Genomic DNA, 27505 nt, shown 5'->3' with positions numbered 1-27505 from the left:
GGTCCGATTATATGAAGGGAACATTTTACATATATTGTCATATAGCCCAACCCTGCAATGAGCATCCTATATAGAAATAAAGCAGAGGTAGTTTTGCAATATAGACACAATGAGGAAGCAAACTAAGTGCAATAAATGAAAAGGGCTTCAGGGAAATTGTAAATGCTATACCTATACTTTGGTTAATAGTTGCAGCTCTAATAGAGTGAGTTATGTATCAGTAGATTTTTGGTATTAAATGGATATTGAAGTGTGTGACTGTGTGAGATAGGCTTCAAATATTCAAATATTCCCTTACATGAATTACCTCAGGGTTGTGCAAAAATAAAATAATCTGTCCTAGTGATAATTGTTGAAGAATTTAATAAGCAACTCTTTATCTAACTGAATTCAAATCCCTGCTGAATTATTATGTTGGATGAGTAATATTGGCACAATGACGCACAGTAAACACAACATTTAATTGATTTCAAATTAAGAAGAAACACTTTTTTATTAACCCAATCTCATCAGCAACAAAGTTGAAACATTGTTCTAGGTTTTCCTCAAAAGTCGCATGATGACAAATCACAACATTTTCACACCATGACCATAAACAGAAATATACCCTAAGTTAACCACATTCATACAGATGGTTACATTGAAGGAAGGAAGCTATATTGTATAACTACAGTATGAATAGTAATATATAATGGTAATAGTAATGATATTGATTTCATATTGATAGATTAAAAACAAAGACATACACCCAAAACAATCTTTAATCAAACATGAATACAATTAAAAAGAATATCTAATCAGGTTACCACATTAATTCAAATGATGGATATCTTAAACAAACACCACTAAATATTTAAAATCTTCAAATAGCCATAATATGGTATAAAACGGTGATTCTTAATTAAAGCTGATTTAAAATGATCACATTTGCACTTGACTCAGTGTATAATATTAAACAGGGCTCTAAAAATTGCATATATGGCCCAATTATGCATAATGCATCCTCATTCACTTTTAGGTCGTTAAGTCACATACTTGATCAAATTTCTCGATCACCTTCAATCAATATGAACCAAGGAGTGCCAGGAAGTGTTTTCTTTATTTTTTCAGGTTTAACTTCCATTTTCCAAAACTTCAGATTCATCAAGATACTTTGACGCGAGAGTTGCTCCACACTGCATGTAAATAATGAAAAAGACAAGTGTATCAGCATTACCAAGAGCAGAGCTGCAACTATCTTTACTGAAGCAGTAAAGTGTAGTCTACAGTGGCGCTACATTATTAGTAGCTGGACAGAAAAATAGATCCAGCTTCTCACTTCTCACTTTACTTAAAGACGTAACCTTTATCTTTACTACATATTATAGGCATTTTCCCCCATTTTCTTACATGTACAGACCAAATTATGAAAGTGAACTACTTGAGGAAGTAATCGCTACTTAATCAATGATTCAAATAATCATTAAGCAGCAGCCAGACATATATGGTTTTAACTCCAGAGGCAAGATTGAAGTGCAATTGAAGTGCAATGTTATCCTTGAGCTCTGACGAGATGTAACAAAAGTAATTATTCATCCTTACCTGCTCATGTCCATATACTAATACTCATACTGTACATATTTTATAGTGTACTACTATGATATAATATCACTGCCATTTAATAAAACCTCCTGCCCTATTTAAAAACAATTATTTATTTGACAGTTGTAGTGGGGGTAGATATGTTTGTAAAGAGAGTACGGGAATGACTTGCAGTAGGCGGCTCATCTGCTTTTCCAGATGTTCAAATGAAACTAGAGGGTTTTTCTTACCCCCCAAGTGGTCCAGCCAACCAGGCAGCAAACTAAGATTTGCTGCTCAGGACATTTTACTTCGATAACTAACAACTAACTACTCGGCTATAGGCAGTCCGATACATTCTATGTTTAATATCTTAGATATACATATTACCTGGATTCAACTGTTCAAAGTGTCCCCTGGCAGCTTCCAGACTTTTAGGATCAATTTTTTTGCCGTAAATCCTGAAGAGCGTCTCAGAGAAGTGCACAGGGAGAAGCTTGGACACCTGACAAGAATGATAGCAGCATACATATAATAAAAAATTACATAACAGAGGTTTCCCTAAAAAGAAATACACAAAAGCTCACACAAAAAAAGATTAAGATTGAGATTTCAGTCGTCATTGTTCTGACCTGTTCTCTCTTGATTTTGAATGTTTGGTTTTGGTTTTTCTTGTTGTAGAAGTCCACACTATTGATGGGGTCCTCCGCCCCACTCCCATAGTCCATAGTAGCAGACTAGAAGAGAAGGTTGAGACAGAAGCCTCTTCTTTATTCAAAAGTAAATCAATGGAGATGGCAGTATCTAAAAAAAACACAATTTTAAGATTAGCGAAGCAAAAGTAAGTACACGAAAAACTTACCAAAATGACAAAGTCCTCCTGTGTCAGCCCGTCAGCCTGAGCTTCCTGTCGTGGGAATGGGAGAGCTGCAGCCAGTTCTTCTTTCAACTGAGGTATCTCCTTCTTAAATACGAAGGACAAAGGTTGAGAAGTGAGAGATTACATTTACATTTTCAGTTATTTCCATCGTGATAAAACACAGTAAGAGGAGGTCCACATTAAGCAGGTAAATACAAATCAAACATCTTTGTTTCTCGGTTTTGGCTGTCTATCCAAACTCAAACTAAAGATGTGCTCTCACCCGACAACAGGCCTTTTAAAAACAATGTATTAGAATGTATTCTTGATGCAAACCTTTTCCAGTCTATTGGAAACATAGAGTGTTTGCAAAAGGATAATGTAAGCTTGCCCAGTTGCTGTCAGGGGTCTGTGTGGCAGTTTATTAAATGTTTGTATTGCTTCATAATTTCTGTGTAATCTCTCATTTTAAATGTCAGTTTAGCAGGTCATATCACACAGCAATTGTTTTTAATCAGTATTAAAGATTGTTTTGTCACACCCCACACAATGATAAGTTGATGATGTTATCATTGATTATGTCATACTGTTGACATAATTATTAGTCAGGCACCTGACTCACACCTCACCAGATGTTGGCTTTGAGGCGCAGATTTGTTCATTTCCAGATACAATGATGCCATCTCTTTTATTGTTCACTGCTGGCGTAGGTCTCTATAAAAAACCACCCTGAGTATCTACTGTGAACGCAAGGCTTTTTTTACGCAGTGGATTACTGTGGATGTAGTCTAAGTGTTATGTGACCTCGTACTATGATCTTTCTTGCTGACATACGGCATAGTTTCTCTAAACAACAATTCTAGGATAGTCTGCTTAAAAGCCAGGTACAATACGAAAAGAGGCAATGGAAAGTGATAGAGACAACAGAAACAAGCAATGTGTTCTTCAACCACAATAGTCGCATCACATTCAGCTCTGTTTTGACAAACTTAATAATAATAATCAGGGACAAATTCAAAAGGGGACTGAACCGATTATGCTAAACCTTTGCAAATGAGACACAAATATGGAGTATAATTCTCAATCACCAGCAAAGTTTGTCAAGCAAAAAGCATTACTCAACTTCTGATATTTGTATGTAAAGAAATAAGGTAACATACATTTGAAGTAAAATAATTAGTGGCAACCGAAGGCGTGTCTGCTCAAACTGAGATAGGATGTAATGAGAGTTGTGTCATGAAACATAAATTAATTAAGCTTTCCTGAGTTACATTTTTTAAATACATTAAGAAAATAACTGTCTTTTAAGCAAACATGAGGTTATGCTTTTGCCCCCTCCTGCCTTAATCTCTTTTGATGAAGAGATGACATCGATCTTTTTCCCTGCTGCACAATCCCTTGAGATTATTGATTACAAATATGTGATGTAATACAGGAACAAATACATTACTGCACACCTTGGTTGGGGTTCCTTTATGCTTGATTTCACCCAGACATCTGTAGTGTTTACGATCGACGATGTTTTTTAGAATCTCCCTTGCGTCTTTCAGATTATCCTCTGTGGAGTTGAGTATCTGGTCAAATACACAATCTAAAGGACAAACGGGACAGAAGAGCAAGTTAGAAAAACGATGTCACTGACACTGTAAACTGAGAAGCATGAGTCACAACATCTGCAGAACAACTTTGTGATAACATTTGTTCTACTTTAATTTGTTCTTAAAAATATGAAAAACACTCCATGACCAAATTGCATTTGCTAAACCAAAATGTGTCTGTTAATATCATCTGTAACAAGCAAGCAAGTTTTTGTTTCTCCGTGAGCTGAAGAGCATTACTTTGAATCTAAATTGCCAATGGTTGTGTCTTAATTAACCTTTACAAAACCAAAAACATAAGTGTAAAGGTGTAAGGAAAGGATTAAATGGTGAGTTAACCCTATCTGCTCTAATGTGCCTGTTGTCATTAGCATGTCCTTGTGGCATGCCCTGGCCAAACTCGTTACCCCAGTAAGAGCATAAGGTTTTCTGGTCAAAATCAAATCAAGTTTTATTTATATAGCACATTTATAAACGATTTTTGGTCGAGCCAAAGTGCTGTACATATAATAAAAATAGCCTACAGTAGAGACACTTTACAGCAAATACAACAGCACAGATTGTTCAGAATATCAGTATGAGAAAAACTACACCCTCTGTCCTTAGACCCTCACATCGTACAAGGAAAAACTTCCAGAGAAAACCCACAGTTTAACGGGAAAAAATGGGAGAAACCTCAGGGAGAGCAACAGAGGAGGGATTCCTCTCCCAGGACGGACAGACGTGCAATAGATGCCCTGTGTAAATCGAAGAGATAATGCATTTTACAGCATATAGACCGAATGTTAGGAAATGCATGTGTCTGTAATAAGAAGATGAATCTACAAAGATGTCAACTACAATCCTGTGGGAGCCTTCAGGGAAGCAGCATGACGAGACCCAGGCAGGACCGCAGAGACAGGTTCAGCCACGATTTATCTGGTGAGTTTATTTTGTTGTGTTGTTAAACATACTAACATGATAAAAGGAATACGGTACCACCAAAATGATCATTTCTGCATTAACAGCACTCGCACAGACGAGTAGTTCCTCAGTGCAACTGATTATGCAGTAGTGTTTTAAATAGTACGTTTCCCCCCCAAAGAAGTGTTGGATAAACGAGACATGGAGTATAGTGCATACATTTGTAAACAGATGTTAGATATTGTTATGCTATTTTTACTTAAATTCATCAAGACTTTTCTCGTTTTTTAATAATTCATTCACTTTGAGGTGACAAAAAACAAAGTTTTCTTCACCATCTTCTTCTACATAGATCATAGTGAGGATTTAGGCTTTTTAGAGGAGTGTTAGTGAGAGCCTGTGTCTCTAATGGATCAAAAATACATAGTAAGTTTATGAATAATGCTTTGCTTTATTGTTAAAAGATAAGCTCACAGCACAAAGTGGTTTCTGCTGACCTGTCAGCTTGGTGTAGGCCTCCATGTCATCTATGGCTGTGGAGAGGGTGAACTTCCTCCCTCCTGAGCCTTTAATCTGGATGTGCGTGTCTGCCTTTAAAAAGGCCTCTGCAATCCTGTATGAAAGTAATATGTTATCACTTTGTGCATACCGTACAAAATATTTGATTATGAAGCAAATTCAATGATTAAAATCAGAGTACCAACGTGAGAAGGGAAGATACTCACATATGCTCTATGATCTTAACCACGTTGTGCTGGTAGGCTCTTCTGTGGAGAGAGAACCTCGTGTGGAACAAGTCATAGAGATTGTTCACCTCCTGTTAACAGAATTATCTATAAGTTACCACAAATCATTTCAATTGATTGCTGTTATAAAAGCTGATCCAAAAGCAGATGTCACAAAGTCAGCACCTTGTCTCTAGTGCAGATGTGCTTCTGCCCGTCCACCTCACACACCCTGGCAAACTTTATGAAGCGGTCATGGTCAAAGTTGTTCTTGATGCCCAGGTGGTGGCAGTCCCTGATAGGACACAAAGGCAAGACAAGTAAAGAAAATGTGCTTATTACAAAAACTCATCTAAGACACCAGGAGAATGCTACATGTTCTTTAAATAACCAGAACTATGTTCTAAATGTGTATTATTTATTGGTTTAATACACATTTGTTTTATTGCATTACAAAGTGAACTGCTCTAGCTGTTGAACCAAGCCCTACCTGGCGAAGTAGTCAAACTTGTCCACATCAATGCCGTTTCTTTTGTTGGCCACAATCTCATAGAGGAAGGACTTCTTCTTTAGACGCTCTTTATACTGTGGAGATGACTGCACAGAGTGGCTGGCATTAGACATGGGCTATTGTAGCAATAACGAAGATAATGCTGATATCATAAAATTCAAATTGCGTGACTAACTTCCTCTTGTGTTTTTGGGGGTTTAATCATCTCTTTGATGAAGTCCAAGTCTTCGGGCAGCTTCAGGCCACATGCCTCCATCATCCCCTTCAGATCCCCATTGGATTTCACCAGGTGGTCGAACATTTCTACAGAGGCCTCCTCATGCTGCAAGGTACACAAATTCATTGATATATTAGTATGAGAATTCAAAGTGATAAAAATGAACAATGACTCACTGTTTAAATAGAAAGAGCCTGGCTTTGCTGAAAACATGACAGTTTAGTTGCCAAAACTTGCATAATGACAGGGAGCTCTGTAAAGCACAGACTGGTTTGCACCGCTCCGCCTATACCAGATGTTTAACCACTCCCACTCTTCTCATACATGTTTAAGTTATTGCTGATATTTAACACATCTGTAATGGTTATTTAAACTGAATAAGTCAGAATGACATCCATTAATATCCAATCAATGTGAGACGTGTCATTATTCGTAAGCCAATACATTGTGCAATCAATATGTATATATATATATTTCATGTTGATAAGTTAAATTGATTATGTTGTCTATTTTCACTTTTATTAAACTGAAACACCCGAATTAAGAGTATATGAATATATATATGAAAACCTTTCAAGAAGTTCCTGGAAGAAAGCAGACAAAGGTAGTTATAATATCCTTTGAGAGAGTACCCTGCGTGTGTCTCATAATACCATGAATGCCACAACTAATTGTGCTTAAAGGAATAGTGCATAATTTAGGAAAGGATTATGCTTTATTGCTTTTGACTGAAAAAAGCAACAAAATAAAACTAATTAATTAAAGGCAATGCCGCATTGAATGTCAAATATGATACGATAATTGTTTATTGTCAGATCAAATCTGAAATTAATCCTGCATCATAGCAGCTCTATTTGCAACATCAAACAGGGACAAATATTAAGACACGATACAAGGAAACAAACATTTAACATAACAATCACTGAAGAGAAAACATGCTTAAGACCCTCAAGCGCACATTATACCTGGGATATAGCTCTGTATTTAATTTGAGGATGGACTGGTGCACAAAGGAGAGCTTCAATCTAACTTTATTAAATCGTGGGACCTTGTAACTCCGACTGTTTAGATAGAACATAAGATAAGATAGTACTTTATTGATCCCAATTTGGGAAATGTTTGAAAATATGTTTGGGATCAGAGATGTTGATGGCCAGCTGGTAGGTTGATTAATAGAATTTCTCACAGGGGTGACCTACAATCTTTGAGCAGATTTTCAACTGGTAGAGCAGTTTTGACTTTAAGGCGGAAGACAAACACTTTTACCGTGTAGTATTGCAATACAGTCAAAATCACAGATTGAAAAAACATGATCAGATCATGACATGCAGCTGCTGGCGGTGTTTTATAAATGTGTTTTATTTCTGTTGTTGGGTATAATGTCACACAATAGAGACAATAGGAATAATAACTGCTCACCTTCCAGTTTTCCATTTTTTCACCTAGTGGACCAGATGGGCGTGTTGCTTTGGGGATGAACATTTTATCAAACAGATGGGAAAAGGGTCCATGTCCTATATACGGAGAAATATAAATATTTGTAAGCAAATGGTGCTGGCTATAAAACCAACTGAAGTGAGCCATTTTAACATTCGATAAATATATATTGCATTTTAGATTTTATATTATTCTCAGTATATGTGAGAAAAACTTAAATAACTAAACAGGTAATACAGGGTAAGAAATTGTTATACAAATGGTCATTTTGTTGATGAATTATTCATATTAAAGTGGAAGGTGTGTATCACTCACCCAGGTCATGGCATAGCCCAGCGATCTGAACACAAAGCATGTCTCTGTCAGTGATGTTGAGATCTTGCTGCTTTTCCTTCAGAGCTTTCACAAGCTCTCCTGCTAAGTACCCCACCCTTCACCAAAGCATAGAGCACACAACAATAACAAGTCATCACACAATTACCACTTGAGTGTCCTGTTGCAGAACAGGATATGCAATTTGTTTTAAACTGTTTATTAGGTGCTGCCATAAATACAGTCCGATTACAGCAAACAAGTCTTCACTTAATATTGATTTTGGATAACATTAACACACATTGGACATACCCAATTGAGTGTTCAAACCGGTTGTGGGAGGCTCCAGGATAAACAAAGTAGCCTGCTCCCAGCTGCTTGAGGTATCTTAATCTCTGGAACTGAGGCGTGTCGATGATTTTGACAAGAAGAGGGTGCAACTCCATACTTCCGTGGATTGGATCATTAAACACCTAACAGAATACGTACAACAACAAAAACTCAAATTATGACCCTAAAGAGTACAACTAAACAATAAATACAACAACATATTATATCACCTTGGGAGCTGATGGCCAATGAACACCATCATTGAGCTTCCGCTTCTTGATACCAGACTTTTCTGGGTAAAAGAAGATGCAATGAATTACAGTCCTGTCTCACATTGTATTTTTGATGACAAGTTTATAAGCTACTGTAAGTTAAATAAAAAAAAGCATTTTATTTTTCATCAGCTTATTAATTTAGGCCAACCATGATATGAAAGCTAACCATCAATTTAAATGACCAAACCAGAAACGTCTGCAGAAATATGCTTTGGCTTTGAGAAGTACCTGGCTTTTATGTCTCTACCACACCCATCCGATTGGTCACTGCCCATAAAGGGGAACTATTTTGTGATAACTATACAACCAACAGGACAGTGTGTGTGTGTGTGTGTGTGTGTGTGTGTGTGTGTGTGTGTGTGTGTGTGTGTGTGTGTGTGTGTGTGTGTGTGTGTGTGTGTGTGTGTGTGTGTGTGTGTGTGTGTGTGTGTGTGTGTGTGTGTGTGTGTGTGTGTGTGTGTGTGTGTGTGTGTGTGTGTGTGTGTGTGTGTGTGTGTGTGTGTGTGTGTGTGTGTGTGTGTGTGTGTGTGTGTGTGTGTGAATAAATGTTTGAAAATGTAAAGTAAAATGCTTCAATCTGGTGCACTTTAAGCACACAATTACTAGAGACTAGATCTAGGGGGTACAACTCTAAACACCCATATGAAAAAGATCGGTTTACATTTTAATAACCAAATAGGTGAACATAACCAATAACCTACCATAGCCAATAACAAATAAATGTCACTTATTTTATTTTTGTTGTTCATTCATATCTTATTTTACCTAGTTAAAATGTATTTATGCATATTTTTGTATCTCTCAAGTTTTAAACGATATGTTTGGTTTACTGTCCTATAGTATACATTGAAATGATTTTAAACCTGTTTATCCAAATAGTTATAAAGGAGTGCCTTGGAAATATTTGTTTACATAAATTGCATTTATCTCTCTCGCTCGCTCCTATGCCCACTTTGGCTGTGAGCTGCGGACGCCTGATAAGCCAACACCCCCCACTTTCATCACTTACAGCACCCATCAATCTAGTGCACTTTGAGCAGAATTACTACAGACTAGATCTAGGGGGTACAACTCTAAAACACCCATATGAAAAAGATCAGTTTACATTTTAATAATCAAATAAGTATGTGAACATAACCAATAACCCATAGCCAATAACAAATGTTAAATAAATAATTTGTGTTGTCTGGAACCTTGTGTTCCTGGTAGGGTCTCCCATGGCAAATTGGTCTCAGGCAAGGGGCCAGACTAAGATTGGTTCAAAAGACCTCATGAAAGGAAAAACAAGAAGTGAGGATACCCGGCCCGGAGGAAGCCCGGGGTCCCCTTCTGGAGCCAGGCCCAGAAGGAGGACTCGTCGGCGAGCGTCTGGTGGCCGGGCTTGCCACGGAGCCCGGCCGGGCCCAGCCCGAAAAGGCAACGTGGGCAACACCTCCGCTTCTCTGTCCCGCGGGCCCACCACCTACGGGAAACATCGATGGGGTCGGGTGCGCTGCCAGACGGGTGGCAGTGAAAGCGGAGGGTCTCGACGGACCAGACCCGGGCGGCAGAAGCTGGCTTTGGGGACGTGGAACGTCACCTCTCTGGGGGGGAAGGAGCCGGAGCTTGTGCGGGAGGTGGAGCGGTACCAGTTGGATCTGGTTGGGCTCACCTCTACGCACAGCGTCGGCTCTGGAACCTTACTTCTGGATAGGGGTTGGACTCTATTCTTCTCCGGAGTTGCTCAAGGTGTGAGGCGCCGGGCGGGTGTGGGGATACTCACAAGTCCCCGGTTAGGTGCTTCGTTGTTGGAGTTTACCCCAGTGGACGAGAGGGTCGCCTCCCTACGCCTGCGGGTTATGGGGGGGAAAACTCTGACTGTTGTGTGTGCTTATGCACCCAACAGCAGTTCAGAGTATTCGGCCTTCTTGGAGACCCTGGAAAGAGTCCTGTATGGGGCTCCTGAAGGGGACTCCTTAGTCTTGCTGGGAGACTTCAACGCACATGTGGGCAATGATGGAGACACTTGGAGGGGCGTGATTGGGAGGAACGGCCCCCCTGATCTGAACCGGAGTGGTGGTTTGTTACTGGACTTCTGTGCTAGTCATGGATTGGCCATAACAAACACCATGTTCGAACATAAGGATGCTCATAAGTGTACGTGGTACCAGAGCACCCTAGGCAGAAGGTCCATGATCGATTTCGTTATCGTATCATCGGACCTGAGGCCGTATGTTTTGGACACTCGGGTAAAGAGAGGGGCGGAGTTGTCAACTGATCACCATCTGGTGGTGAGTTGGGTCGAGTGGCGGGGGAAGCCTCTGGATAGACCTGGTAAGCCCAAACGTGTAGTTCGGGTGAACTGGGAACGTCTGGAGGAGGCCCAAGTTCAGGAGGCCTTCAACTCACACCTCCGGCGGAGCTTTTCGGGCATTCCTGTGGAGGTTGGGGACATTGAACCAGAGTGGTTGGTGTTCAAAGCCTCTATTGCCGAAGCCGCGGTGGGGAGCTGTGGTCTCAAGGTCTTAGGTGCCTCAAGGGGCGGTAACCCTCGAACCTCCTGGTGGACACCGGTGGTCAGGGAAGCCGTCCGACTGAAGAAGGAGGCCTTCAGGGATTTGTTATCCCGGGGGACTCCCGAAGCAGTTGCAAGGTACCGACAGGCCCGAAGGGCAGCAGCCTCATCCGTGGCCGAGGCAAAGCAGCGGGTGTGGGAGAAGTTCGGAGAAGACATGGAGAAGGACTTTCGGGCGGCACCAAAGTTGTTCTGGAAAACTGTCCGACACCTCAGGAGGGGGAAGCAGGGAACCATCCAAGCTGTGTACAGTAAGGATGGGACGTTGTTGACCTCAACTGATGGAGTGTTGGGACGTTGGAAGGAACACTTTGAGGAACTCCTGAACCCGACAACTCCGCCCTCTATGTTAGAGGCAGAGCTGGAGTATGACGGGGGATCAACGCCAATCTCCCGGGGGGAGGTCACTGAGGTCGTCAAACAACTCCACAGTGGCAAAGCCCCGGGGGTGGATGAGATCCGCCCGGAAATGCTGAAGGCTCTGGGTGTTGAGGGACTGTCATGGTTGACACGGCTCATCAACGTTGCGTGGAAGTCGGAAACGGTACCGAAGGAGTGGCAGACCGGGGTGGTGGTCCCCCTTTTCAAAAAGGGGGATCAGAGGGTGTGTGCCAATTACAGAGGCATCACACTACTCAGCCTCCCCGGGAAAGTTTACTCCAAGGTACTCGAAAGGAGGGTCAGGCCGATTGTCGAACCTCAGATTGAGGAGGAACTATGCGGATTCCGTCCTGGTCGTGGAACGACGGATCAGCTTTTTACTCTCGCAAGGATCCTGGAGGGGGCCTGGGAGTACGCTTATCCGGTCTACATGTGTTTTGTAGACTTGGAGAAGGCGTATGACCGGGTTCCCAGGGAGTTACTGTGGGAGGTGCTGCGGGAGTATGGGGTGAGGGGGTCTCTACTCAGGGCCATCCAATCTCTGTACTCCCAAAGCGAGAGCTGTGTCCGGGTCCTCGGCAGTAAGTCGGACCCATTTCCGGTGAGGGTTGGACTCCGCCAGGGCTGCGCTTTGTCACCAATCCTGTTTGTAATATACATGGATCGGATTTCGAGGCGTAGTCGTGGGGGGGGGGGTCTGCAGTTCGGTGGACTAAGGATTGCACCACTGCTTTTTGCAGATGATGTGGTTCTGATGGCTTCATCGGTCTGCGACCTTCAGCACTCACTGGATCGGTTCGCAACCGAGTGTGAAGCGGCTGGGATGAGGATCAGCACCTCCAAATCTGAGGCCATGATTCTCAGCAGGAAACCGATGGACTGTCCACTCCAAGTAGGGAATGAGTCCTTACCCCAAGTGAAGGAGTTCAAGTATCTCGGGGTCTTGTTCTCGAGTGAGGGATCAATGGAGCGTGAGATGGGCCGGAGAATCGGAGCAGCGGGAGCGGTATTGCAGTCGCTTTACCGCACCGTTGTGACGAAAAGGGAGCTGAGCCGGAAGGCAAAGCTCTCTGTCTACCGGGCCATTTTCGTTCCTACCCTCACCTATGGTCATGAAGGATGGGTCATGACCGAAAGAACGAGATCGCGGATACAAGCGGCCGAGATGGGTTTCCTCCGCCGGGTGGCTGGTGTCTCCCTTAGAGATAAGGTGAGAAGTTCGGTCATCAGGGAGGGACTCGGAGTTGAGCCGCTCCTCCTTCGCGTCGAAAGAAGCCAGTTGAGGTGGTTCGGGCACCTAGTTAGGATGCCACCTGGGCGCCTCCCTAGGGAGGTGTTCCAGGCACGTCCAGCTGGGAAGAGACCAAGGGGTAGACCTAGGACCAGGTGGAGGGATTATATCTCTTCGCTGGCCTGGGAGCGCCTTGGGATCCCCCAGTCAGAGCTGGTTGATGTCGCCAGGGAAAAGAAAGTTTGGGGCTCTCTGCTGGAACTGCTACCCCCGCGACCCGACCACGGATAAGCGGGAGAAGATGGATGGATGGAAATAAATAAATATTATTTGTATTGTTATTTATTTGTTGTTGTTCATATCTTATTTTACCTTGTTAACATTTATTTAGTAATGCACTTTTTTAGATATCTTAGACTAAAGTTAATTATCTAAACACTCAGAGTCCTTTACCTCACTGAGCTGTAGTTATCAGCTTCTCAGTCTGACAGGAGAGCTCTCCTCCACCTTTGTTGTAGAAACATCTTCTTCTTATATCCGTTAGCGCAGCTAGCACCAGGTGCTAATAACAACAGCACCGGTACCTCGCTCCCACGCTCGCTCACACTTTGGCTGTGAGCTGCAGGCCAACATCCCCCACTTTCATCACTTACAGCAACCATCGTACAGGGTAAATGAAAAGTGTAACCGGGGTGAAAAGGGTGTTACCTTTACTTAATTATGAATGTTGTTACATCAAGGCTGAAAATTAGGATGAGCGCAAACAGTCAAAAATAACACAGAACTTGGTGATGATTAAATAGTTTACAGTGAGATTTACTCCCATACTTTTGGCCATACTCAGGCAGCCCTACAAATGAATTGAGATTTCCACACAAATGTTCTTTAGCAAGTGTGCAGAGCAGTGATGATTTAAAAAAGCAATTTGAAGGTTGGATATTTGTAAATCTTTGTTCGTGTATATATATTAATAATTTAAGATGTAAATGAATTCCAGTTTATTTGTAGTACTTTATATTTTTATTGTGACATTTGGTGGCATCAATGTGTGCATTTGATACAGATAATGGTGCACCAAATCATAATCTCGCCTAGGGCACCAAAATGTCTAGGGCCGGCCCTGGACAGCTTAATAATAACAGCAAAACCAAAGCAAGTTTTTCAATAAGACGTGCCAACAGGATGCCGTATCTATTTCATGGACAAACAAAGGTTTTGCAAGCGGGCAGTACATCACATTGGCTCTTTTTGCTGCTACTTTGACAACATGGTTGCTACCGGTTTTGATTTTGTGCTGTTGATGCCAATTTTTTTTCTTTTTTCTGTGTGTTGATTTGGTGTTTTTGATGAACAAAGACTGAGGTAGATTTTTGAATCATTAAACATCTGATAGAACAAAAACAAGATGCACCTAGTTTTTGTTTATCTAAAAACATTGCTGATCAGTGAACTAGATTGTCTTAATTTCATACGCAATCTTCCTGGCAGTAGAGCTTTGATTTTATTTTAGAAAGTGCACCAGAAGGCTCGCTCATCATAAACAATGAAAAAATAAACTGTACTTGCTCCTTGTATGTTACTGTATGTAGACTAATGAAGCTTAGCGCAAGTTCAGACAGGAAGACCTAACACTCCGTATTGCGCGTCATGGCAATACTTGCTCCCTGCATCTAAATGACAGGGAGCGCCTCTCCTCAGCTAAACCTATCACGCCCCTTCATTACAGGGCTAATCATCGCACCTGTTAACCCCTCTATATATGCTCTCCCCTGTTCTATCAGCTGTCTTCCAGGTGTCAACGCGCAAAGCTGGTAGTTTATACTCCTCTTACGCCTTTAAACACTGGATACAAAAAACAAAACAAACGCTCAAACATGCCTAATTCAGACTCTTCAGAGGACTTACCTTTTTCGAAGGATCTCGATCCCATCTCCGATACCCTTTCAGAGGCAGCATCCAACTCTGTAACTCATCGTCGCTCCAGCTCCCGTCTGAGCGCCCGCAGCGGCTCTCGCTCAGCAGAAGCAGAATTCCTCATCGCCCACCTCCAGAAGCAGGGCATCACCCCAGCCCCAGATCTCCTGCTGTCTCAGCTCCGTGATCTGGCGGACCAAGCCTCCGGCGCGGTCTCTCAACCCAGGCCAGCAGCCCCAGCCAGCCCCCCCGGAAGAGGGCGAGGGCGCGCTCGCGGCCGCGGGGGCAAAAGGCTTAAAAAAGCGAGTCCTCCAGGAGCTCGCCCGGCCAAAAAATCCCACACTCTCCAGGTTCACTCCAGCGGGGCTCAGCAGCCCAGCACCGCTCAGCCCGGGAGCTCCGGCACTCAGCCCCCGTTCGACAGTAGACTAGCCAATACGCTGCAATCTTTGGCAAGCTCCATGCTATTAATAGACGCTCGCCTCCAGTCCATGGAGAAAAATCAGGCCGGAGCTTCAACCTCTCTGGCGGCCCCGCCGGGCCAGGATTTTACAACCGGCGCGATAGCTCCCGTTTACACCCTGACTTCCGCCCTCCCGGCTCCTCTCTCAGGTAGGCCCTATATCCCCCAAGCCGCTAACATCTCCTCACGGCTCAGGGCAAAAATCCTTGACGGGAAAGACATCAATTTGGTCAGCCTCATCCTGCCTTCCCCGGAGTGCGACAAAGCCATCGCCACGGGAGGAAGCATTACTGCGGTATTTAAATCCGCAGACCCCCGGCTCCTCAAAGACCTTTCGATAGGACAATTTCTGGTAGCATTCAGCATTTTCCGCGATGTTCTCTGCACAGTTTACCCTGGAAGGAGAGCGGAATTAGACGCCTATTTGGCCATGATCGGAGATCTTCACTTAAAATATGGGAAACTAGTTTTCTATCAATACCACAAAAGCTTCTCCAGCAAAGCAGCGCTACACTTAGCTCATAGCAACATCCGCCTGGACTGGTCCGTGCTGGATACCGAGCTGCTCGTTATGGCTACCGGCGGGCAACAGGTAGTTTCATGCATTAGCTGTGGAGCGCAGGGCCACACCTCTCCGCTCTGCCCTTCAGTACCTCTCTCCGGGTCTAGCGTTTTCCCCACGCAGTATCCTGGGAACATCAAAACAAACCGTCAGGTGATTAGGCAAAGGGACACGAAGATTTGCGGTGCTTTTAACGAGAACGTGTGTTCTCAACAGTATTGTACTTTTCTCCACATTTGCAGTACGTGCAGGGAGGCCCACCCGAGGTCAGTCTGCCCCAGGCGCCGGCTCATTTTCCCGCGCCAGAATCAACGTGGTGGAAAAACCTTTTAAAACATCACCCATCGACTCCCATTAACACCACACATTTAGCAGCTGCACTTTCGACTCACCCAAATCCCGTGTTCGTTGACTATCTGCTGTCAGGGCTCTCTCAAGGGTTCAGGGTAGGGGTTCTCTCTCCCCCCTCAGTGACTCTAGTGGCAAAAAACATGCAGTCAGCCGCCAAAGAACCCACTATAGTCTCTCAGCTCATAAAAAAAGAGCTCAACAAAGGATATTTAATCGGTCCTTTCCAGTCCTCTCCGTTCCCGGTGTTCCGAACAAGCCCAATAGGGGTCGCTACACGCAAATATTCCGAGAAGAAAAGGCTCATCTTCGATCTGTCCGCTCCTCGCGCTGGGCCGTTCTGCAGCATCAATAGCCTTATTCCCCCCGAGTATTTTTCACTTCACTACGCTTCAGTCGATAATGCCATTAAGCTTATCAAATTTGCAGGGCAAGGAGCGTGGCTCTTCAAAGCGGATATCACGGACGCATTCAAAATAATTCCCATTCACCCATCTCAGTGGCACATGTTCGGTATCAGGTGGGAATCAAAATTCTACTTTGCTGTCCGCCTAACCTTCGGGTGCAGAAGTAGCCCCTGTATCTTTAATTCTTTTTCCGAAGCCCTCTGCTGGATCCTCCTGAACGTCGTTAGAATCCCCTCCGTTCTTCACTTATTGGACGACTTCCTCCTCATAGATCCCCCTCGGGACAACTCAGGCGACTCTTTAGCAAAACTCCAAACATGCTTTCAGGAGTTAGGTGTTCCCCTCTCAGTAGAGAAAACGCTAGGCCCCAACACACGCCTGGGCTTTTTAGGCATTACACTCGACTCCGTAGACATGGAAGCATCTCTCCCCACGGACAAACTGCAGCGCATTCGCGACATCTCAAAAGCCTTCTGCGAGCAACAAGTTATCACCAAGCAGCAGCTTCTCTCCTTGCTCGGGCAGCTCAATTTCGCCATGCGTATCATCCCTCAGGGGCGCTCTTTTATCTCCCGGCTCCTGGATACAGCGTCGGCTGCAGAAAACCTCCATGACCACGTCTTCCTAGACGAAGGCTGCCGCTCTGACCTACGATTTTGGTCCCTCCTGCTCGCACACTGGAATGGCGTCACCTTCTTCTACGACGACCTCATGTACTCCTCCGACTCCATGAGATTCTTCACGGACGCTGCCCCATCCGTGGGTTTTGGGGGGTTTTTTCAGGGAGAGTGGTTCGCAGGCTCGTGGCCTCCGACATTTCCCAGCCATGCCTCTTCCTCCGCTCTGCATGAGATCTTTCCGATCGCTGTTGCCTGCCACGTGTGGGGGCACCTCTGGCCCCGGAAGCGGATCTCAGTACTCTGCGACAACCAATCAGTGGTCGGGATTATTAACAAAGCACGCTCCCCGTGCCGTGACATCATGCCGTTCATGAGAAGCATCACGTGGTCTTCCATCACCCACAATTTCCTCATCTCCGCACGTCACGTTCCTGGCCACCTTAACCCAGTGGCTGATTCCCTCTCTCGCTTCCAATTTCAGAAGTTCCGGAATCTCTGCCCAGGAGCCAGCGCTCAACCCGTCAAGATTCCTCCCCTGCACCTCCTCTCTCTCTCCTAGATAGTAGCCCCCTAGAAAGGCACCTCGAATCAGCCAGATTCTTCATGAGGAAAGGCTTAGCCACATCCACCCTTAAAACATACGATTTCGCTTGGAGAACGTTTGCGATGTTTTGCTTTTCCTTAGGCATCACTCTTAAACCCGTTCTCATCTCCACCGTGTGTGCCTTCATGTGCTACTGCGCCACTGATCGCCACCTCAAACCTCAATACATCCGGGGCCTCTTAGCGGGAATCCAGTTTAACGTTCGCTGTTCCGATCCCGGCTTTCCCAGCCTGTTCACAAACCAGTCTGTCAAACTCGTCCTCAAAGGTCTCATTAAAACTTACCCCCCCGTTTCAGACCGGAGACGCCCTATTACACTCTCCACTTTACACCTCATGCTCTCCAAGCTTAGAAGCGGGGTATTCTCCCCTTACATCGATGCACTACTCGACGCTCTATTTCTCCTAGCTTTTTATGCCTTTCTTAGACCAGGCGAATTTACCACCGCTTCCCTCACTTTCAATTCCAATAGAGACGTCAGCTTTTCTGACTTATCCTTTCACGCCAGCCATCTTAGTTTATATCTTAAACACTCCAAATGCGGCGGCGCCTGCTCCGTCATCGCCGCCCGCATCGATTCTCAATTCTGCCCTTATAAAGCCATGATCAAGTTTCTACGGCTTAGACCTACCTCGAACCCCCTCTCGCCATTATTCCTCATCTCAGGGAATTTTCCTTTAACACAAAGACAGTTCAACATCTATTTAAAACAAGTCCTCATTAAATCCGGGTTATCACCCCTTCTACACACGGGGCACTCCTTCAGAATAGGCGCAGCTACTTCCGCTGCCAATCAAGGCGTCTCGTCCTCATCCCTGCAACAACTCGGACGGTGGTCCTCCTCCGCTTTCTCATCCTACATCCGCCCTGACCTCAATGCCGTGCTGGCTATCCAAAGGTCTCTCCAACCTTAAACAAATTGGTACGTATGCATATAACTGGTGGTGGTTCTTAGCATGTCAGCACGTATGTTGCCCTACGGCTCATGTTCAATTCTGTTATTTAAACCTGCATGTCCGGGTTGCCCTGTATGTCCAGGATGCCCCGTTCTTCCGGGAAGCCCCGTATGTCCGGGTCGGGAAACCTCCGGTCCGTATTATGTTTCCCTGCTAAAGTCAGGTTACCCCGCACATTCGGGAAGCCTCGCACGTTCCGGGCACCCGGGGCACTGGTCGGGTCGCTCGGTGCGTCCGGGTAGTCCCCGCTCACCCGGGATGCCCCGTACGTCCGGGACGCCCTGTACGGCCAGGATGCCCCCTCCGGGATGCCCCGTACTTCCGGGACGCCCTGTATGTCCAGGAAGCCCCATCCGGGTTGCCCCGTCTGTCCGGGATGCCCCGTCTGTCCGGGATGCCCCGTACGGCCAGGAAGCCCTGTACGTCCAGGAAGGATGCCCGGGAGGCATCAGTCGCTTATATCCTCACATGTATTAACCTCCTTTTCATCCATAGATTTCCGCCGCATCCCGCAAGGTAAGATTCACATTCAGTACTTCATCCTGCATTCTTTTGGGGGTTCATCGGAAATGGTTCTTCCCTTCCCGATTGATATCCTACTAAAACTTGGGCCTAATCGCCAAAACAACATTCATTCATTTGTGATGAACTGTCATCATTATGTTCCATTGATATAATGTGACCGATAATAAATATGTATTCCATACATCATGTCTCTCCTGATTGAAATGAAGCTTAGCGCAAGTTCAGACAGGAAGACCTAACACTCCGTATTGCGCGTCATGGCAATACTTGCTCCCTGCATCTAAATGACAGGGAGCGCCTCTCCTCAGCTAAACCTATCACGCCCCTTCATTACAGGGCTAATCATCGCACCTGTTAACCCCTCTATATATGCTCTCCCCTGTTCTATCAGCTGTCTTCCAGGTGTCAACGCGCAACCCTCCTCCACCCCTTCGCCTCCTGCTTCCAACTCAGGGCCAAGCTTAACCTTCTCCCTTCCAACCGGACCTAACCACTTATAACCACCACCAGTGTCTAGACCCAGGGTGGTTCATCGGAAATGGTTCTTCCCTTCCCGATTGATATCCTACTAAAACTTGGGCCTAATCGCCAAAACAACATTCATTCATTTGTGATGAACTGTCATCATTATGTTCCATTGATATAATGTGACCGATAATAAATATGTATTCCATACATCATGTCTCTCCTGATTGAACTAATACACTAATAAAAAGTTACAGATACAAGCTAAATCGAGAGAGAGAGAGAGAGAGAGAGAGAGAGAGAGACACGTGTGTTGAAGTGTAATTGTATCACTGTATATATATGTATATATATATATGTATATGTATATATATATATATATATATATAATATATCATTAATATGTAACAATTTTAAATGTATGTTAATGTTGTTTGTATATCATATTATTTTGTAATTATTTTGTATTGTGCTTTGGCAACATTGTTTCTTTCAACTTTCATGCCAATAAAGCCCCTTTGAATTGAATTGAATTGAGAACCGAAAAGGTTTAGGCTGCCCGGGCATAAGGAAGTTGCTTTGCTTATGAAATCAAAATAAGTAAATTTTTTCGAGGAATTTGTTCTGTCATTTATTTTTCTATTCTCTGTTACTTTAAACTCCCACTTCACTACTTTACATTCAAAACAAATAGCTTGTAAAATGTGAGACGGCATTATTGATAAAGCTCCATATTAGTCTATAAAATAGTTACATCTTTACTTATCTCAAGCAGCAACACCAATAAAATACTGCTTCATATAAATGCATCGCAAATAATCATTACAAATATTATAAATAATAATATAAAAATCATTGGCCATTTGTCTACAAATATGTGGCAGTTTGGTACTTTGAGTTCATATTGTGAATACTAAATTAGTGCCTTCACTTTGCTGTTTAGTAACTTTAACTTAGGTAAAACATCTGAATACTTCTTCCAGCTCTGTGTCACAGTAGATTCAAGGTGCTCCCAGGTGACCAATTTCCATTAGAGGAGAATTTAATATCAAACTCAATAGTTTTTATTCGATGCATATAGAGGTAACTTAAACACATATCAACATTTCATCCATGCATTTTTTTCACTTGTCAGTTGTTATTCAAGCTCTCAAACAAGCAAGCAAGCAGTACATCACATTGGCTCTTTTTGCTGCGACCTTGACTTCTAAACAATGACCTGTGTGTATCGTTGCTATTTGATTCACTACCTTTAGGGCACGGTCACAAATATGCATAATAAATATTTGCTTCCAGCTTTCCATCCTATGCGTGCAAAAGGGTGAGCGATAGGATGGCCTGTTGTTTTGATCTGCTGATGATGCAAATATTTTCTCTGCGTCTTTGGTGTTCTGATGAACTAAGAGTGAGGACAATTTTTGCATTTCTGAAGAATTTTTAGACAAATTTGACTACTCGTGTTATGTTATGACTCAAAATCAACTAGGATGAGTAAATGTCCAAAGTGTCTATTATATTAGTAGTAAATTATCAATTTAGCATAAGAAATTTAAAATGTTGTTTCATAAGGACCAATGAGAACAAACATGAGGCCGAATCTAAACAGGAATGTGTAAAACCATGTTGAATCATTAAACATCCAATTGAACAAGAACAAGACACACCTAGTTATTTTATATCTAAAAACCAAACCAGGAGAAACACCGGTTCTCTTGCATGATCTGTGAAGTAGTATTTCTTCTTTTCATAAGCAATCTTCCTCGCAGTAAAGCTTTTTTTTATTTTAGAAAGTGCACCAGAATGCTCGCTCATAAACAATGACAAAATAAACTTTACTTGCTCCTTTATGTTATTGTTTGTACTTACTAATACAAAGTTACAGATACTTCTATTCTATTTCATTGTATTTACCTGCACTATTTTATCTGTGTTATTGTGTTGCACTGTTGGAGGAGCCTGAGACCTAAGATTTTCATCGACATACATAGCTACTGTCTGTAGCTATGTATGAATGACAATAAAAGCCTTGAATCTTGAATCTAAAGCAACAGTCAGGTACTTCCCACACTGTTTATATAATGTGCTGCTGATTGCTGGAATGCAGTGGTTTTATTTTAAAGGTCTCCTATTATACTATTTTTAGGCATATATTATAGGTCTCAGATATATACAAAACATGTCTATAAAGTGTTTTGTGCAAAATACCAAACAGATCACCCATTCTAGCAATCCCTCACCCCCCTCTATTTCAGCACTGTTATGGTGCTTTTCCACTGCAGTATGTAGCACGGTTTAAGCGGGCCGGGTTTTTGCTTTTCCACTAGGGGTAGTTCTGGCTCAGGGCTACTTTTTTCTGGCCCTCCAAAATCAAGGTTCTTACCGGGCCAACAACCGGGCCGAATATGCTAAACTAGCAACCCAGTCTCATGGCATTTCGTGTTCACCAACACGATTTTTAATCTATTGATTCGTGTTCACCAACACAATGTGATGTACTGCTTGCTTGCTTGTTTGAGAGCTTGAACAACAACTGACAAGTGAAAAAATGCATGGATGAAATGTTGATGTGTGGTTCAGTTGCCTCTATGCATTGAATAAAAACAATTGAGTTTGATATTAAATTCTCCTCTAATGGAAATGTGTTACCTGGGAGCACCTTGAATCTACTGTGATACAGAGCTGGAAGAAGTATTCAGATGTTGTACCTAAGTTAAAGTAACTAAACAGCAAAGTGAAGGCACTCATTTAGTATTCACAATATGAACTCAAAGTACCAAACTGCCACATATTTGTAGACAAATGGCCAATGATTTTTATATTATTATTTATAACATTTCTGATGATTATTTGCGATGCATTTATGTGAAGCAGTATTTTATTGGTGTTGCTGCTTGAGATAAGTAAAGATGTAACTATTTTATAGACTAATATGTAGCTTTATCAATAATGCCGTGCCACATTTGATAAGCTATTTGTTTTGAATGTAAAGTAGTAAAGTGGGAGTTTAAACTAACAGAGATTTCATAAGTAGAGCAACTTCCTTATACCCTGTCACCACAGACAATTACATTTCAGGAAGCTACTTTGAAAGTTGCTTGTAACGTTTCCTGCTATTTATTGTTAAACGAAAGTTAAAAACGTTCACTATCACTCATATAACTTTATCCCTCTCTCTTTCTCTCTCTCTTTTTCAAACTAAGGATAACAAATCTGCGTTTCTCTAACAGGGCTGGAAAAGAGGTAGGCCTATATGAGGGAATCCCACAAAAGGATGTCTAAAATCCATGATCTGTTTGGTATTTTGAGCAAAACACATCATAGACATGTTTGTATATCTCAGAGCCATAATATATGCCTAAAAATAGCATGATAGGTGCACTTTAAAGGTCTCCTATCATGTAAAATGCACTTTTTGATGTCATTTATACATAAATATGTGTCCCCGGTGTGTCAGGGAACTCACAAAGTGTCAGAAAATAAAACCCTCTCTCTTTTCCTCCGTACCCACATCTCTAAAAACAGGGGGACCATGGAGCTGATCCAGATTTGCATACGATATGACCAGAAATGTGTGCCGGTGTTCCGGTTTAACTGGTTCCCCGATCAACTGGTTGACAGATGTGGAGGCGTGGCCTTCGACTGAAATACACATTTCGATCGCTTCTTCTGTCGTTTACATACATCTTTTGGTATATTTGGCTGGATAGGAACACTTTGATGCACATTCAGTACCAGTGTGTGAGGTTGTGGTTACGATGGCGATATCCGGACGCGAACAGCGAGGACTACAAAAAGAAAAACGAGTTGACATGGGCATGTCTGTTCAAAACATTGCGAGCTCCAATAAATCATTTAAACCAGCTATTGTTGTCAGACTTATTACTGAATATCGTTCTTAATGTGATACCAAGTCCATCTGAGACCTGTGTACACCTTCAGACAGCCTCCAAGTGAAGCACACGTTGTTTACTCACAGTTTGAAAGCAGCGTGGAGAAGTCTTCAGCTGTGTTAAACTGTGACCCTCTCAGGTAAACTGTGATTCGCCCATGGAAAATGGGATCCGCCCAGATTAAACGGTGTTACATCTTCTGTGGCTATCTACCAGCGATCATGTTTAATATGAAAGACACACACATACATCCCTTATAAAAACGGCATTCTGCAGCACTCATCCAGATAACATGTGACTGTTAACTCGTTTTGCAAAGATAGCAGCAGAAATATTTAGACTTGAAAATGCTGATGGGTCGGCAAACAATATTAGGAATCTTCTATTCCAACTACATAATATTCGGTGTCCATCGACATGAAAATAACAAAAAAGTTCATGCTGGACTCAAACCCGAGTCCCAACAGCGAAAGTCACTCCAGCCCTGCACGTTATGAGTGCGCCGCGGATCAACACGACATATCGGAGCACGACACTACAACATTTTAGATTAACCTTGTTAAAAAGTTCCAGAAAAATGCAACCCGACCATCATTTATAATGTGAGCGAATGTATGTACACTTTAAGCCATAATATACATATTATAATATAGTATACTGACTGAGGTCTGTATCAAGCCTCATTAAGACCCACCGAGATCAGATATCCTTGTTTATACGGGTATCAAATCGACTCGACATCATATTAATAACGATATATGATACAAATGTAAGACTGACAACAAGAATAGTTTGTAAAGGATTTATTGACGTTAGAATTATTAACAAAGCACTTATATACTAATAACGGAATGGCTTATCTAAAGCCAGTTGAGTAGCACTTTAAATGTTTTGGCTCTATGAAACCTGATGTACTTTATGATTATGTTTTCTTCAAGTTTGTATCTTCTTGGTCTTATGCACTTATTGTAAGTCGCTTTAGATAAACGTGTCAGGTAAATGCAATGTCATGTAATGTAATTGACGTGAGTGTTTTGAACACTGTTATTTTATTTTTGATTCTCTGGGAAGTATCGTGTTGATCCGTGGCGCACTCATAACGTGCAGGGCTGGAGTGACTTTCGCTGTTGGGACTCGGGTTTGAGTCCAGCATGAACCTTTTTGTTATTTTCATGTCGATGGACACTGAATATTATGTAGTTGGAATAGAAGATTCCTAATATTGTTTGCCGAGACCAAGATTAATGACCCATCAGCATTTTCAAGTCTAAATATCCCTGCACACGCAGCAATGACATTTCTGCTGCTATCTTTGCAAAACGAGTTAACAGTCACATGTGATCTGGATGAGTGCTGCAGAATGCCGTTTTTATAAGGGATGTATGTGTGTGTCTTTCATATTAAACATGATCGCTGGTAGATAGCCACAGAAGATGTACACAGTTTAATCTGGGCGGATCCCATTTTCCCATGGGCGAATCACAGTTTACCTGAGAGGGTCACAGTTTAACACAGCTGAAGACTTCTCCATGCTGCTTTCAAACTCTGAGTAAACAACGTACGCTTCACTGGGAGGCTGTCTGAAGGTGTACACATGTCTCAGATGGACTTGGTATCACATTAGGAACGATATTCAGTGATAATTCGGGCAACAATAGCTGGTTTTAAGGATTTATTCGAGCGGATCACAGCTTAACACAGCGGAAGACTTCTCCACGCTGCTTTCAAACTGTGAGTAAACAACGTGTGCTTCACTTGGAGGCTGTCTGAAGGTGTACACAGGTCTCAGATGGACTTGGTATCACATTAAGAACGATATTCAGTAATAAGTCTGACAACAATAGCTGGTTTAAATGATTTATTGGAGCTCGCAATGTTTTGAACAGACATGCCCATGTCAACTCGTTTTTCTTTTTGTAGTCCTCGCTGTTCGCGTCCGGATATCGCCATCGTAACCACAACCTCACACACTGGTACTGAATGTGCATCAAAGTGTTCCTATCCAGCCAAATATACCAAAAGATGTATGTAAACGACAGAAGAAGCGATCGAAATGTGTATTTCAGTCGAAGGCCACGCCTCCACATCTGTCAACCAGTTGATCGGGGAACCAGTTAAACCGGAACACCGGCTTTATGCCCACGGCCCTATCAGAACGTTGTTGTATCAGAAACAATGTGCAACGTTTTGAAAGTAATATGGTCTGTGTTTACATTAGCAAGCATCGCTAACACTCAGAGCTAACGCTGTACTGGAGAGAGTATGTGTAAAGAAGCTGGATATAAAAAGGTACTCACCTTGTGGCAGGCGCGCCGGATTCATTTTAGAAGTGGGGGGGGGGGGCAAAAAAGTGCGTGTGTATGGCCCAATTCCAAACCACGCCCTACACCCTACCCCTACACACTCCCCCTCCGTGACGGAGTGAACTCCGTGGAGTGACACATGAGGCTCCTCCTGTCAGATGGAGGGAGTAAATACAGCAGCAAGCTTTGGGACGGCCTCCCCTCTCTCCGGCAGAAACAGGAAATGCCGTAACTGTATGTATCAACGGTTTCAAATCAGCATCTCTTTGACAACAAATGTAAATTAATAACTCAAATAAAACTCCAAACATCTTTAATTGTGTTAGCCTACTTTTTTGTAAAGCTCTTTTAGTTTTAAACCTGATGTTTATAAGCTTCTTAGTTTTTGCAACAGTCTGTAAATATACACAACTTTAAAATAAAATGCACACATTTACCTTTTTCTAGACTAAACACAGGTATGATCCTAAGTTAAAATATATGAGGTTATCAAGAGGTTGTTAACATCACAGTTTATCAGTGGATGTTTGCTGGAAGCCTGGAACTACTTGTAAACAGCGTGTTTCCTGACGGACACACACAGCGTTGAGACCGTTCAGGTAGCCTACCTCTGGCTACAGGTGATGCAATTCATGAAACTTATTTCAAAAATTCAAGAAATGGACATAAATTATTTATTTAACCGAACCAAACAACACTTCTTGTGAAAAGAACGTAGGCCTATAACAAGCTTGTTAAACGTAACACAAGCTGTGATGTTGTGTAATTAAAATCACATGACTAAAATGTCCAATAACAGATGAGGGTGGAGCAACCTTCAAACAAATGTCCCACAATACATAGGGTAAAGCAAAACAAAAATCCCCACGTGGCTACATTTACTTCATCTTCCTAGATTGTGCCAAAGTAAACCTCCCTTCGCTCAATGGCAAAGCAGAAGCTCCGGAGCACTTTTTTGAGGTCCAGGCCGTCGGTCAAATTGTTGTGGATGTGGAGGAAGAGAAGGTGATTTAAGCGGCGCTCGGACTAGTTGAACGGCGCTCAGCCTCCGTCTTCAACCGACGGAGGCTGGAGAAGCTCCGCTCAGCTGTTGCATTGGACATCGGCACAGTGAAATACAGCCATAGAAGCTTGTCCACTTCACTGAAGAGGGATTGCGTGCCTCGTCCCTGTGCCGCCAGCATGTCCGCGATTGTGGCCACCCCTTAACAAATAAAGTAAACAAATATAAGCTTTTTTATTGGTTGTAATTTACATGGATACATTTGAATGGTGTGACAATGTCCTATTGATTGGGTTAAAATGTACATATTCTTCCTGTTATGTCTGCCTGCTTTATTTTACCTTATGCAAAGTGACCTGCTCTATCGAAATCAGTCGCATTGACCCGAAGACACATTTTGAGTTGTATACACTGTTGGAAAGAGGAGATTCCGAGCTTTCTAATGATATCAGAATTATTTTTGTACTCCAAATATTAAGCAAAATATGTCACATTAGCCTATAATGACTAGAGTCATCATTTTTGAGAAAAAGGCCTTAAAAGTGTCCTCTT

At 42.8% G+C, this 27505-nt stretch overlaps 1 protein-coding gene across 6 annotated transcripts; it reads right to left on the bottom strand.

The window, feature by feature from the left end:
• Positions 1-458: 458 nt before the first annotated feature.
• Positions 459-25978, bottom strand: LOC117450145 (deoxynucleoside triphosphate triphosphohydrolase SAMHD1-like). Of its 6 annotated transcripts, none has more exons than XM_071203614.1 (16): positions 25945-25978; positions 14799-16308; positions 8683-8744; positions 8435-8595; positions 8126-8241; positions 7793-7887; positions 6332-6478; positions 6136-6242; positions 5832-5940; positions 5646-5737; positions 5418-5533; positions 3877-4010; positions 2423-2524; positions 2193-2297; positions 1951-2065; positions 459-1175 (listed from the first exon to the last, which is right to left on the bottom strand). In XM_071203614.1, exons 2-16 carry the CDS (start codon positions 14821-14823, stop codon positions 1144-1146), a joined length of 1518 nt encoding a protein of 505 aa, XP_071059715.1. In that variant the 5' UTR covers positions 14824-16308; positions 25945-25978; the 3' UTR covers positions 459-1143. The 6 variants fall into 6 exon arrangements, with proteins under 6 accessions (XP_071059715.1, XP_033944103.1, XP_071059716.1 ...); XM_034088212.1 differs by having other exon boundaries at positions 14799-15959; positions 25945-25962; XM_071203615.1 differs by lacking the exon at positions 25945-25978 and having other exon boundaries at positions 14799-15665; positions 15752-16550.
• Between the last annotated feature and the right edge of the window lie 1527 nt (positions 25979-27505).

This window comes from Pseudochaenichthys georgianus, chromosome 7 (genome assembly GCF_902827115.2).
Source record: "Pseudochaenichthys georgianus chromosome 7, fPseGeo1.2, whole genome shotgun sequence".
NCBI classification, from domain to species: domain Eukaryota; kingdom Metazoa; phylum Chordata; class Actinopteri; order Perciformes; family Channichthyidae; genus Pseudochaenichthys; species Pseudochaenichthys georgianus.
Note: the sequence above shows the minus strand (reverse complement) of the source record. Positions and strands in the feature narration are given on the sequence as shown.